The 14,390-nt window shown below is 43.8% G+C and overlaps 1 protein-coding gene across 1 annotated transcript; it reads left to right on the forward strand.

Moving 5' to 3' along the window:
- The first annotated feature begins 458 nt into the window (after nt 1–458).
- Nucleotides 459–4,170, forward strand: morf4l1 (mortality factor 4 like 1). The gene is made up of 12 exons (XM_033967865.2): nt 459–609; nt 1,061–1,107; nt 1,180–1,247; nt 1,313–1,399; nt 1,525–1,602; nt 2,369–2,394; nt 2,540–2,631; nt 2,844–2,945; nt 3,041–3,129; nt 3,202–3,374; nt 3,783–3,867; nt 3,930–4,170. The coding sequence occupies exons 1-12, from the start codon at nt 570–572 to the stop codon at nt 4,012–4,014; spliced, it is 972 nt and encodes a 323-aa protein (XP_033823756.1). The 5' UTR covers nt 459–569; the 3' UTR covers nt 4,015–4,170.
- The last annotated feature ends 10,220 nt before the right edge of the window (nt 4,171–14,390 follow it).

Consider the following 14,390-nt stretch of genomic DNA (forward strand, 5'->3'; position numbering starts at 1 on the left):
ACGTATTCAAATCAGCATATATATATATATATATAAATTATATATTTATATATATATTATATATTTATATATTTTTTTTTATTTATATATTTTTATATATATATATATATATATATATATATATATATATATATATATATATATATATATATATATATATATATATGTATATATATATGTATATATATATGTATATATATATATATATATATATATATATATATATATATATATATATATATATATATATATATATATATATATATATATATATATATATATTACACACACGCACACATTTCAAACTGTTATCGATCTAAACCACGCTGAAGGCTCATATCGTTAGTTTAATACATGGATCTATTAAAATAAGTTTAATAGCTCTCTGTCTCTGCAGCTCAGTGGCTCATATACGTCGTCGCGCTGTGCCTGTGTCAGCGCGTCGTGCCTGCGTCGTCGCGTCGTGCTTGCATCAGCGCGTCGGCGATGACGTTTATAGTGAGCGGCGCCGTTTCAGACTGTAATGGGAGCTGGCGATTTTTTCATTATTTTGATAGTGTAATCTGTGAATGGCGCCGAAACAGGACCCGAAACCTAAATTTCAAGAAGGTAATGATCTAACAGTGTCGATGAAATGTAGACTGCACGTGCGGGGGCATCGGGCTGATCCTCGAGACAAACGAGGCGCCATTGAAGCAGCCCCCAGAGCTCACAGACCCCGAGCTCAGGGGCGCATTGTGTCTTTGTACAAAATCAACACATTTTCCCCATAGGATTTTTATTTACCGCTGTCGACCTGCTCCAGATAAGTGTTTAGTGCGTGGTGGTGTAAAGTTGGTGTTCGTTCGTCATAAAGCGGCCTCAGTTCTGTGGAGTGGAGCTCATTGTTTGCTCAGACTGGCTTCACGCGCATCTCTCAGCTCTTTAACACATTATATAACACATTATTTGATCTAGCAGTTACACAGGGGACAGGGATGTTGAATGAACGGGGTTTTGAGGTACATGTGCGTCACAACAGTGGTGTTTGCAGTGACTGTGTGAAATCCCTTTATTTTAGGTGAAAGAGTGCTGTGTTTTCATGGGCCTTTGCTCTACGAAGCTAAGGTAGGTCTAATGCTCAGATCATTATGTGTGATGCATTTTCATATTCACTGATTGTGACTGTTCTCTCTGCAGTGTGTGAAAATCAACGTGAAAGACAAACAGATCAAATATTTTATTCATTACAGCGGCTGGAACAAAAAGTAGGTGTGGGTCATGCTCACGAATCTATGTACTGCTGATTTTTGACACGTTGATGTTCTTTCAGCTGGGACGAATGGGTTCCTGAAAGCCGTGTTCTGAAGTATGTGGACAGTAACCTGCAAAAACAAAAAGAGCTTCAGAGGGCTAATCAGTAAGAATGTTTTTGTACCATTTCACCCTGTATAATTTCTATAATTTATACCATTTCACCCTGTATAACCTCACTGGTGTAAAGAGGACACTGCAGATAGTTTGATGTTGCTATCTGTCTTACAGAGACCATTATGTAGAAGGAAGAATGAGGGGAGCTGCACCAAATAAGAAAATCCCTGCCCCACCGCAGAAAAATGAAGTGTGAGTTTTGCATGTACAGACCAGGGCTGTACGAAGGGGTGTAGCTCCAAATACCCTTTACTCAACAGTCCGATGCCCCTGGTTGGATGATCCTTTGCCATAGAACAAGTCTGCATTATTTTTATTTTTTTTGCGAATATTTGGAGTATCAACTTATGTTATGTGCACTTCAGCAATGTATGAAGAATTGGACCATGTTTACTTTAAACTGGTTAGCAATATATTGGGTTAAGCTTAACGTACATGACAGAAAAAGAAAAATATGAGGCACTCAGAAAATATTTTTAAAGCTGTTATTTGAAGAGGACAGGGTCAGAACCCGTGTGTGTTTTCAGGCTGTGTCACAGGTGGACATCACTTTAAACTCACTGCAGGTGTGGACGCTTCCTTCAGTTTAGTTTAGTTTAGTTTATTAGTTTATTTGAAGGGGTAGTGTGCAAAAAAACATTAATAGATGCTTTGCACCAGATTATAGCCAAAGCTAGTTTCCGTCTGTAGTCCCTGAACAGGTGAAAAATACAATACATTATAAAATACAAGCAATATAACACAGGAACAGCAACAGTTCTACGTGGACACTTGGGTAGTCCTTTCATTTCTATAGAACCATGTGATTTAAGACACTAGAGGGCAGTAAGTTCACAGCAGCGCCTCATCTCTGCTGTTTTTAAACTACATATTTTATACAGGTTTCTCTTTTCCCTCAGAATTGTCTAAAATGTCAGCATTCAAAGGGTTAACAGTATCTCAATGTTTTTCTCTGCAGGAAAGCCAAAAAGAATAAACAGAAAAGTAAGTAGTGTTTTTATCATTACGGTAATGTTTTTATCACAATAATGAGGTGAATGTGTTTTTATCACAATAATGAGGTGACTGCAGTGCACATGTGAAACGGTCTGTATCTGTACATTAATTCATGTTTGTGTTTTTGAATTAGCTCCTGGAGCCGGAGAAGGAACCAGCTCAGGAGGCGATCCAACCCACCCTCCACGAAAGAAGAGAGCGCGGGTCGACCCCACAGTGGAGAGTGTAGGTTCACAACCCTTAAGATGACCCATGGATAGTGTAGGTTCACAACCTTTTACATAATTTCACACATAGGGTATGTAGGTTTGCAGCCCTGAAGTTTACACATGGAGAGTTTAGGTTCACAGCCCTTAAGTTGACCCATGGATAGTGTAGGTTCACAGCCCCTTACTTAAGTTCACACAGAGCATTAATGTTACACTGTGTGTCTACAGGAGGAGACTTTTATAAATCGTGTTGAGGTAAAAGTGAAAATCCCAGAAGAACTGAAACCATGGCTTGTTGATGACTGGGATTTGATAACTCGTCAGAAACAGGTGACTATTTATAATATATAAATATATATAACATTTGTCATATTTGGACCAGGTCCAAACCATGTTTTAAACTTTATTTAAATGTCATTTTTAAGCTTTTCCATCTCCCAGCTAAAAAGAACGTTGACGCTGTTCTTGAAGATTATGCAAACTATAAGAAATCAAGAGGAAACACGGACAGCAAGTAATTTAAACAAAAATATTTGAATATGGTGAAGGTTTAAAGAGCTGCATTAGTGAAGCTGTGTTTTCTCAGAGAGTTTGCTGTGAACGAGGTGGTGGCTGGAATCCGTGAATATTTCAATGTGATGCTGGGCACACAGCTGCTGTACAAGTTTGAGCGGCCTCAGTATGCTGACATTTTGGCCAATCACCCAGACACGTCCATGTCCCAGATCTACGGCGCTCCTCACCTGCTCCGACTCTTCGGTAAACAAAGACCCTGATCTCATCTATGGTGATGCCAAACAAGCATTCTAGCCTCTTGCTAACAAATCTACACGAGAAAAAACATTTGAATTTTCATTATTAGTGTGAAAAGTGCTATATGATGTTAACTTAATGATATCTGAAAAAAAGATCAATGTAATAATCATCCAGTTTGGCAATCTGAATCCGCCTCGACGCTGTAAAAGTGAAACTACACAGGGAACTTGCCAGGAGAGGGCAGCACTACAGACACCAGATTTCAAGCATTAAAATATAAAGTGAAGGCAAATTGTTTCTCAAGACCTGCTGACCTCTTTATGTGTACAGTATTAAATAAAAGTGCCAAAACATACACACAAACAATATATATAAAATGCAATGTTTAATATCATTTTCTCTGAATTCCAGTGAGAATCGGCGCCATGCTGGCGTACACACCGCTGGATGAGAAAAGCCTCGCTCTGCTCCTCAGTTACCTCCAGGACTTTTTGAAGTGAGTTTCTGTCTCTGTTCACAAAGTGAAAGTGAATGTGCTGAAGGGGTTCTGTCTTGCAGATACCTGGTGAAGAACTCTGCCTCACTGTTCAATGCCAGTGACTACGAGGTGGCGCCCCCTGAGTACCACCGGAAGGCTGTGTGAGGTCACATGGTGGACAAAGTCACATTTTCTTTGATCCGTTTTGTTTCATGTGGAGTTTAAATGCACTTTTTTCTGTGATGTTTTCAGTTCCACTTTTTTTAGTTTTATTCTGATGTTTGTCCATCATTTTCTATTAAAAGTATTTTTTTTTCTCAGTCGTGTTTTTTGCTTTTTCATATTTACCAGCTTTAGGAGTGTTTATTCAGAAGTAACAAGTTTTAACTGCATAAATATACATGGCAGACATCATAAACCGCAAGTACCTCATCTGCTCTATCCTCTCTCTCCCCTCTCCTCCTCTTTTCTCTCCTCTCTTTTCCCCTCTCTCCTGTCTTCTCTCTCCTCTCGGCCCCCTCTTCTCTTCTCCTCTCAGCCAAATATTAACGTTCCCTTAAAAACACTTGAAAGACTTGGCGATGCTGCAGTGTTTTTAAAATCCTTCTGTAGAAGTGCGCGTGCCAAATAGCGCCGCGGTCACTCCGAGCGTCCACGTGACGCGCACACGAGCCGCTCTTATGCAGAAAAAAAATAGTGAAACAAAGCCATGTGTGCGTCTGGACAAAAGTTCTTCTGTCGTGAGGAATTATTAAGCCTCGTTTATTTATGACATATTCGGAAACAATGCAGGGTAGTTTAAGCACACTTAAAGAGGCACACTTATATTCTGTGAGATCACCAGCAGAGGGCAGCATTCACTCAGACATATCTGTTCAGACTTGTGTGAAAAACATAGATGTCTGTGATATTCAGGTTTATTCATGTATTTGAACATGAGCCCTACACACCGCCTGCCCCTATTTCTCTGTGGATTGCCATTCACCTGTTTTAAGTGTCAAAGCAAAGTCCACAGCAGTGAACAGGAGGTCCATCTGAGAGTTTTCAGGAGTTTTCAGGAGTTTTCAGGATCACTGGCCTTTGTTCGGAGGACAGTGTTTTTGTGGTGCTTCTTTCACAGAGAGCGTTAAACTGAGCCTTCAGCTTCTAAACCACTTTTCAAAAGTTTTCAGGTTCAATAAGGTCATTCAAGGGCAGGGAGACCAAACACAAGTTGAACACATTCAGCTTGTTTTTGCTCTTCTAGACTACACAGAACATGACCAGACCAGTATTTTTCACTGCAGGTTACACAAAACATGACCAGACCAGTGTTTTTCACTGCAGGTTACACAGGACACGACCAGACCACTGTTTCTTCACTATAGGTACTGTCTAAACCAAATGTGAATAACTATAGTCTTTTATCATCTAATTATAATCTATGATCAAACTGGAGAGTCACGGCAAAGAGCCATCAGCTGTACAAAAGATCCCTTTTTGGGCTTTATTTTGGGCCTCGCTCTGTATGGCTGTTCTGGATGGTGGAGGAGGGGGGTGTGGACATGGACACACTTGCTTTTCTTTGCCTGAAATGTTCCACGGTATGGCATTACACATATCTGCCTTAGATTTAATTATCTCCAAAGATCTGACTCTTAACTTGGCCTGATGATGTCACATACCTCTTTTCATGGAGATGGGATTAATTCTACGCTGTGGAACATTTCAGGCAAAGTGCAAAACATCATGGACACAAGCAGGTAACGTACACTCTACCTGGCACCTGGCAGAACATTGTTTTTATGTGTCAATAGTAATAACCCCCCTCATGACAAGTCTGTATTGGTGTTTGAAGACTCAAGAATGTGATAATGTCATACTTCATATGGAGTCAGGGGTCACACACAGTTCTTTTGATTGCCCTGTACTTTACCACGAAATCTCCAAAAGGTAAATTTACAAATGTTGAACAAACCACCAACACCACCAACACAGCAACAACAGCAACAACAACAGCAACACAAGCAACAACAGTAACAACACCAATAACAACAACAGCAACAAAAATAACAGTGGCAACAGCAACACCAACAACAACAAATAAAGCAACAACACCAAAACAACAACAACACCAACAAAAACACCAATAACAGCAGCAACAACAGCAACAACACCAAACACAGCACCAACAACAACAATAACACCACCACCAAAAACAACAGCAACAATTACAACACCACCAACAATAACAGCGACAACAACAACACCGCCACCACAAACAACAACAGCAACACCACTAACAACACCACAAGCACCAACAATAGCAAAAACAACAACACCACCATCAACAATAACAGCGACAACAACACCAACAACAAAAACAGCAACGCCACTACCAAAAACAACAGCAACAATAAAGCCACCACCAAAACACTAACAACACCACCAAGATCAACAGGAATGGAATGGGCTTCCAGGCAACCTAAAGAACATGACTGATTTTTACAGCTTTTCATGGGCTGTCAAAAATTGGATTCTGGAGCACCAAACATGCTCACACTAACAATACCAGACGGGTATTTTGCCATCAGGTGTTACCCTTGTGGGTAATGCAATGCAATACATTGCATGCATTGCATTGTATTGCACATTGCACTCTTGACTTGTAAATACTTATTTTACTGCATATTTGTATATTGTTCCTCCAAGTCTTATTTTATAGTGTGTGAGTGTGTATTGATTATATTGCTTACATTTTATATTGTATTGTATTGTATTATATTGCTTAAATTTTATTGTATTTCTCACCTGCTCAGGAACTACAGATGGAAACTAGCTTCGGCTATAATCTGGTGCAGGGCATCTTTAATGTTTTTTGCACATTGTCCCTTTCAAATAAACTAATAAATAAATAAACAAGTAAACACCATCAACAGTAACAGCGGCAACAACAACAGCAACAACACCACCAACAACAAATGCAGCAACACCAAAAACAACAGCAACACCAACAACAGCAACACCACCAAAAACAGCAACAACTCCAAAAACAACAGCAACATCACTAACAACAACAGTAACAATAAAACCACCAATAACAAATACAGCAACAACACCAACAACAACAGTCACAACACCAACAACAGCAGCACTACCACTACCAAAAACAACAGTAATTCTAACAACAACAGCAACAACATCACCTGCAACAACAACAGCAACACTACCACCAACAACAGCAACACCAACAAAAACATCACCAACAACAACAACAGCAACACTACCACCAACAACAGCAACACCAACAAAAACATCACCAACAACACCACCAACAACAACAACAGCAAAAACACCAACGCCAACAACAACAGCAACAATAACACCACTACCAAAACAACAATAACAACTGCAACAACACCACCAACAGCAAATACAGCAACAACACCACAAACAACAACATCACTAACAACAACAGCAACAATAAAACCACCAATAACAAATACAGCAACAACACCAACAACAACAGTCACAACACCAACAACAGCAGCACTACCACTACCAAAAACAACAGTAATTCTAACAACAACAGCAACAACATCACCACCAACAACAGTAACAACACCAATAACAACAACAACAACAACAACAACAACAATACCACCTGCAGCAACAACACCACCACCAACAACAAATACAGCAACAAAAGCAACACTACCACCAACAACAGCAACACCAACAAAAACATCACCAACAACAACAACAACAGCAACACTACCACCAACAACAGCAACACCAACAAAAACATCACCAACAACAACAACAACAACAACAGCAAAAACACCAACAGCAACAATAACACCACTACCAAAACAACAATAACAACTGCAACAACACCACCAACAGCAAATACAGCAATAACACCACAAACAACAACACCAACAACAATACCAACAAAAAACACCAGCAACAACAACAACATCAACAACAATACCACCAGTACCATCACCACCAACAACACCAATAGCAACAACAACACCAACAGCAAGACACATCTGCATTTCAACAATATACATTTCATCTGCTCTATCTGTGAATAGGATTGGCCTAGAGAATGTTGTGATGTCATCTTTGTTAAGAGTTTAGAAAACACACAGCACTCCAGTGTTTTGTGCTGCATTCACACTTGTCCTGGTTTGATCCCAGTTTACACCTGATGTAGACTTGCTTAGGTCTTGTCTAGGTCTGGTTAAGTCATGCTGTAGACCTGGTTTAGTATGAACACAGCCGAAATGTGCCCAAATGAAACAAAACTCAACTAGAGGTATATTTTAGATTTTGACAGAATTCACAACTGAAAAAGTCCCTGTAGACCAGTATATCTTATGTATTTATAGAATCCCATTAGACCTCATAATTAGTGAATAAACTTGTGTTATTCTCACATCAGCTCGTGCAGACTCACGTGGGACTACACTGTGTTCTGTAATAACGCCTTCTGTCTGACAAAATATTTGAGTTGGCTCAGTGACTGAATAAAAGGTGCTATTACCTGGTTTAGGAGCCGCCTCCTGTTTGTGCATCTCTGTCTCAGTAATGGCGTGACATAATGTTGTCTGCACTTATATAAGCCAGAGTCATTCTGTATGAAATTAAAACAATAATATACCCTAAGGTGAGAGGCATTTTTATCAGGATAAAGTGAATATGGAGGACTTTAACAGGAGTCCACTTACTTTGCTCCTAAGAGCCTGCGGGCTCTTGCATCAGGCTGAGTCTGAGCGAACGACAATTACACAAATTAAAGAGGCTAAACGGCGCTAATTACTGCACTAGGAACACCTCCAGGGCACATCAAGGACTACTACTGCAAATACTGTTACTCTAACAATACTATGGTCACACTCACACAAGGAATTTTGAACCGTGCCATGACAGTACCATAGAGTTCCCACACTTGCACCTGCACAACCGAGCCCTGTTTGTTTACATGTGGAGCAGCAGAGCTAATGCTTTAGCAAAGAAAATAAGACCAGAGCCATGAAATATACGTTAAACAGTGAGTTAGATCTAAGTCCTGCTGTGACACTCCTCTGTGAGTTTTATGGATTAAACAGGAGACAAGGACAACAGGAGACGAGGACAACGGAAGATGAGGACAACGGGAGATGAGGACGACAGGAGACCAGGACGATGGGAGACAAGGATGAGAGGAGACGAGGACAACGGGAGATGAGGACAACAGGAGACGAGGACGACAAGAGACAAGGATGACAGGAAACGATGGACGACAAGAGATGAGAACGACCGGAGACAAGGATGACAAGAGACAAGGGCGACGGGAAATGAGGACAACAGGAGACAAGAAGGACAGGAAACAAGAACCATAAGAGACGAGGAGGACAAGAGATAAGGATGACAGGACACGAGGATGACAAGAGCCAAGTATGAAAGGAAATGAGGATGAAAAAACATGAGGATGACAAGAGGACATGAGGATGCCAAGAAACAAGGATGTCAGGAGACAAAGATGACAAGAGATGAGGACAACAGGAAATGAGGATGACTGGAGATGAGGACGACAAGAGACAATGATGAAAGGACACGAAGACGACAAGAGACAAGGACGACAGGAAACGTCATTCACTTTTTCCTCTTCTCCTTTGTCCTCTCCGCAGCACAGGCCTCTAAACATAAATGTGTGTGTATACATGAGCAACCAGGGCATGCTTTGGCCCACCAACTAACCCAAAGTCCTGGGCCCAGTTCGTTTGCAGTCACACGGCGCTTTAGGGGCTATCTTGCTTGGGCCTGGTTTGATTGGGCCAGCTACTACTGCATACTTCTGCTTCTGTATCTGTGGGGTACAGCTTCCTGTTATAGGTGATATTTTGACAACTTTATAACCATTCAAAAGATATAATATTTTGACTTAAATGTATTAATTGCTAAGTCCTTCCTCCAGCTCAGAGATGTATTACTTTCCAATGGGACATGCCTGCAACACCTAACCACCAAGCTGCTCCTGTTTCATGATGAAGAAGCAGAAACTTTACTTTGAGCTCCATGAAATAGGGTGAATCAGCTCTTACTCAACAAACACATTGACCCAGAATTGTATAATCCTGAATGGATAATATCGATGTAAATTCAAATCCATGTTTTGACTCTGTATGAACTGCAGTGCTTTGGCCCCATTTGACAAGCTAACACACACAAAGGTAAGGCCACGGTGTTTGGACTGAGGGATTACCGAGATCTATATTATAGTCACTGCTCGACAGGTCTCTTGTCTCTTTGGCCTTTATATCAGAGGCAGATGGCCAGAGTGGGGCCTTATAGCTAACTGCACCAGCCCTCTGAAACCCTCCTCCTCATTAGCCTGTTAGCTGTGCATTTATCTGACAGAATACAGGAGAGGTGCTTCGCCATTATTATCATTACACTTTGAACAGACAGCAGAGAAACACAGCAGCAGAAGTCATAAAGGAGACTCTCTTAAGAGGCTTTGATATCCCTGACAGCAATATTAATCAGAACCAGAACAGTTTCAAACCTTTGCTTCTCTCCAGTCTGTGTTTTCAGCTTCATCACAGAGCAGCCCAGGGTCAGGAGGGCCAAAGATAATTGGTTCTACAGGGTTTTGAATAAGAATCAGAGGAGAGGGAAGAGGAGAGGGGAGAGGAGGAGAGAGGGGGGGAGAGGGGAGAAAGGATAGAGTGGAGGGGAGAGAGGAGAGGGGAGAGAGGAGAGGAGAAAGGAGAGTGGCAGAGAAAAGAGAGAGATGAGGGTGGAGGGGAGAGGAGGAGAGGGGGGGGGGTGACTGTTAGTGAGATCAGTAAATAGGTTTTATTATTTTGTATTCTTTCATGGAAAGACAGAAGCGTGTTTATGAATTTCTCTGTTCTATTACTCATAAAGGTGTACTCTTCCCAAAGTATTCTCAATATTATTCCTACTTCCTGGTACCTGTACCTGGTACCAGCCAATCATAATCTTTGACCTTTTTCCCTCAAGCAATCATCACCTCTTGCGTTATTAAAGCAAATGGTGTTTTTCTTTTCTCCTTTTGGTCATTTTGTTTACTCATTTTGTACATTTCTTGGACACATCCTCACCGCAGCAGGAGAACCATCAGCCTCTTCTCCTCTTCACCACCTTCTTGCGTTTCAGTTTTATGCAGCTAAAGCTATGAATTTGAAGGTGTGAGAGAGGCCTCTGCTGTAAGAATGTTCAAATCCAGGCTCAAGTGGTTTTGTTTGTCTGTGCATATGACTGACTGCTCTCTTATTATTCTGATTATTTATGTTTTAGTTTGTTTGTGAATGATATGTCTTTCATATTGTGTAAAGCACTTTGAAAAACTCTGTATGAATTGTGGTTAACATAAGCATAATTCACCAATGTTACAGCTGTGTCTGCATCAGAACTCCATCTGCCCCAAAGTTCCATCTGGACTCTGTCTGTACTACAGCACCAGAGCTGTAGCTGCACAATAGCTCCGTCTGCACCAGAGCTCTGTCTGCCCCAGAGCTCCATCTGCACATTTACGCCAGGGCTGCAACTGCACCTGAGCTGCAGCTGTGTTGCATCAGAGCTGGAGCTCCGTCTGCACCAGAGCTGTGTTTACACCAGAGCTGTGTTTATACCAGAGCTGCATCTACTCCAGAGTTGCGTCTGCAATAGAGCTTTGTCTGCACCAGAGCTCCATCTGCACCAGAGCTGCAGATGCGTCTGCACCAGAGCTCTATCAGCACCAGAGCTACGTTTGTACCAGAGCTGCATCTGCACTAGAGCTGTGTCTGCAATGAGCTCCGTCTGGACCAGAGCTGCATTTGCACTAAAGCTGTCTTTGCATCAGAGCTGCAGCTTCGTCTGCACGAGAGCTGCGTCTGCACCGGAGCTCAGTCTTCCCCAAAAGTCCATCTGCAGAAGAGGTGCATTTGCACCACAGCTGTTGCAAATTTACTACACCTGTGTCTGAGCTCCTTCTGCACCAGAGCCGCCCGCGTCTGCACCAGAGCTCCGTCGGCACCAGAGCTCCGTTTGAATCAGAGCTACAATTGCAGCAGAGCTGTGTCTTCACCAAAGCTGCCTCTCCACCAGAGATGCCGCTGCATTTGCACCAGACCTCTGTCTGCACCAGAGTTGCAGTTCCATGTGTACCAGAGCTCCATCTGCACTAGAGCTGCGTTTGCACCAGGGCTGCAGCTGCGTGTGTATTACAGTTGCAGCTGTATTTGCAGCAGATCTCTGTCTTCACCACAGCTGCAGCTGCATCTGCAGAAGAGCTCCATCTGCACCAGAGCTCAGCTGTGTCTGCAGCTCTATATTTGAACCAGAGCTCCTTTTGCACCAAAGCTGCAGCTGCACCTGAGCTCTAGCTGCATCTGCAGCAGAGCTTCATCTGTGACTGAGTTGCAGCTCTGTCTGCACCAAAGCTCCGTTTGCACCAGAGATCCGTCTGCCCCAGAGCTCCGTCTGCACCACAGCCGCATTTGCACCAGAGCTGCGTTTGCACCAGACCTCCATCTGCACGAGAGCTCCAGCTGCACCAGAGCTGCTACTGCATTTACACCAGAGCTCCATCAGCAAAAGAGCTGAATTTGTACAAGAGCTGCGTCTGCGTCAGACCTCCGCCTGCACCAGAGCTGCGGCTTTGCTGGCATCAAAACTACATCTGCAGTAGTAGTGCTTCTGCTGCACCAGAGCTGCATGTGCATGGGAGCCCCATCTTCATCAGAGCTCCGTCTACACCAGACCTGCGTTTTCACCAGAGCTGCATCTGCACCAGAGTTGTGTCCACACCAGAGTTCTGTCTACGACAAAGCTGCTTCTACATTTGCACCAGAGCTCCTTCTGCCTCAGAGGTCCAGCTGCATCTGCACCAGAGCTGCATTTGCACTAGCGGTGTTTCTGCATCAGCGTTTCTTTCTGCACCAGAGCTGCTGCTGCATCTGTACTGGAGCTGCGTTTGTACCAGAGCTGCATCTGCACCAGAGCTGCGTCTGCACCAGAATTCTGTCTGCTCCAGAGCTGCATTTGTACCAGAGCTGTATCTGCACCAGAGCTGCGTCTGCACCAGAGCTGGATCGGCACAAGTGTTCCATCTGCACGAGTGCTGCTGCTGTGTCTGTCCCGGAGCTGCGTTTGTACCAGAGCTGCATCTGCACCAGAGCAGCGTCTACACCAGAGCTGCAGCTGCGCTTCCATCAGAGCTAAGTCTGCATCAGAGGTTCAGCAACACTTGCTTCAGAGCTCCATCTGCAACAGAGCTGCAGCTGCGTCTGCACCAGAGTTGCACCTGCGCTTACACTAGAGATCCGTCCACACTAGAGCTGCAGCTGCATTGACACCATAGCTCTGTCTGCAGCAGAGCTCCCTCTGCACCAGAGCCGCAGCTGTATCTGCACCAGAGCGCCGTGTGCACTAGAGCTGCAGCTGCACCAGAGCTCCTTCTGCAGCAGTGCAGCAGCTCCGTCTGCACCAGTGCTCCGTCTGCCCCAGAGCCCCGTCCACAGCTGCCGCTGTATTTACATCAGAGGTCCGTTTGCAGCAGAGCTGCAGCTGTGTCTACACCAGAGCTGTGTCTGCACCAGAGCTCCAGTTGCATCTGCAGCAGAGTTCCATCTGCACCAGAGCTGCCTTTGCCTCTGCAACTCTGTGTTTAAACCAGAGATCCTACTGCACCCGAGCTGCAGCTGCATCTGCACCAGAGCTCTGTCTGTTCCAGGGCTCTGTTTGCACCAGAGCTCCATCTGCACCAGTGCTCCAACTGCGTCTACAGTAGAGCTCCATCTGCACCAGAGCTGCAGCTGCATCTGCACCAAAGTTTCATCTGCGTTTGCACCAAAGGCTGCAGCTGTGTGCATCTGTGAGTTTGCATCAGAGCTCCATGGCACCAGAACTGCAGCTGCGTCTGCTTCAGAGCTCCTTTTGCACTATAACTGCAGCTGTGCTTGCATTAGAGCTCCATCTGCAACACAGCTTCATATGTCCCAGAGCCCCATCTGCACCAGAGCTGCAGCTGCACCAGAGTTGACTTGCGTCAGCACCAGAGCTTTGTCCTCACTAGAGCTGCAGCTGTGTCTGCTCCAGGGCTGTGTTTGCACCAGAGCTGCATCTTCTCCAGAGCTTTGTCTGCCCAGAACTCTGTCTGCACCAGAGCTGCATTTGCACTAGAGCTTCAGCTGCACCAGAGTTGCACCTGCCTTCTGCATTAGACCTGCAGCTGCATCTGCACCAGAATTGCTATTGCATTCGCACTAGAGCTATGTCCGCACCAGAGTTGTAGTTGAGTTTCCACCAGAGGTCTGTCTGCACCAGTGCTATAGCTGTGTCTACACCAGAGCTCCTTCTGCACCAGAGCTGCCTTTGCGTCTACAACTCTGCGTTTAAACCAGAGGTCCTTCTGCACTAGAGCCGCAGCTGTGTTTGTACCATCTGTCCCAGAGCCCTGTCTGCATCAGAGCTGCAGCTGCACCAGAGCTGCAGCTGCACTAGAGTTGCGTCTGCATCAGAGCTCTCTCCCAGCACTTGCAACAGAGCCCCATCTTTACTAG

The sequence above is a fragment of the Periophthalmus magnuspinnatus genome, chromosome 6 (genome assembly GCF_009829125.3).
Source record: "Periophthalmus magnuspinnatus isolate fPerMag1 chromosome 6, fPerMag1.2.pri, whole genome shotgun sequence".
In the NCBI taxonomy this organism is placed as follows: Eukaryota; Metazoa; Chordata; class Actinopteri; order Gobiiformes; family Gobiidae; genus Periophthalmus; species Periophthalmus magnuspinnatus.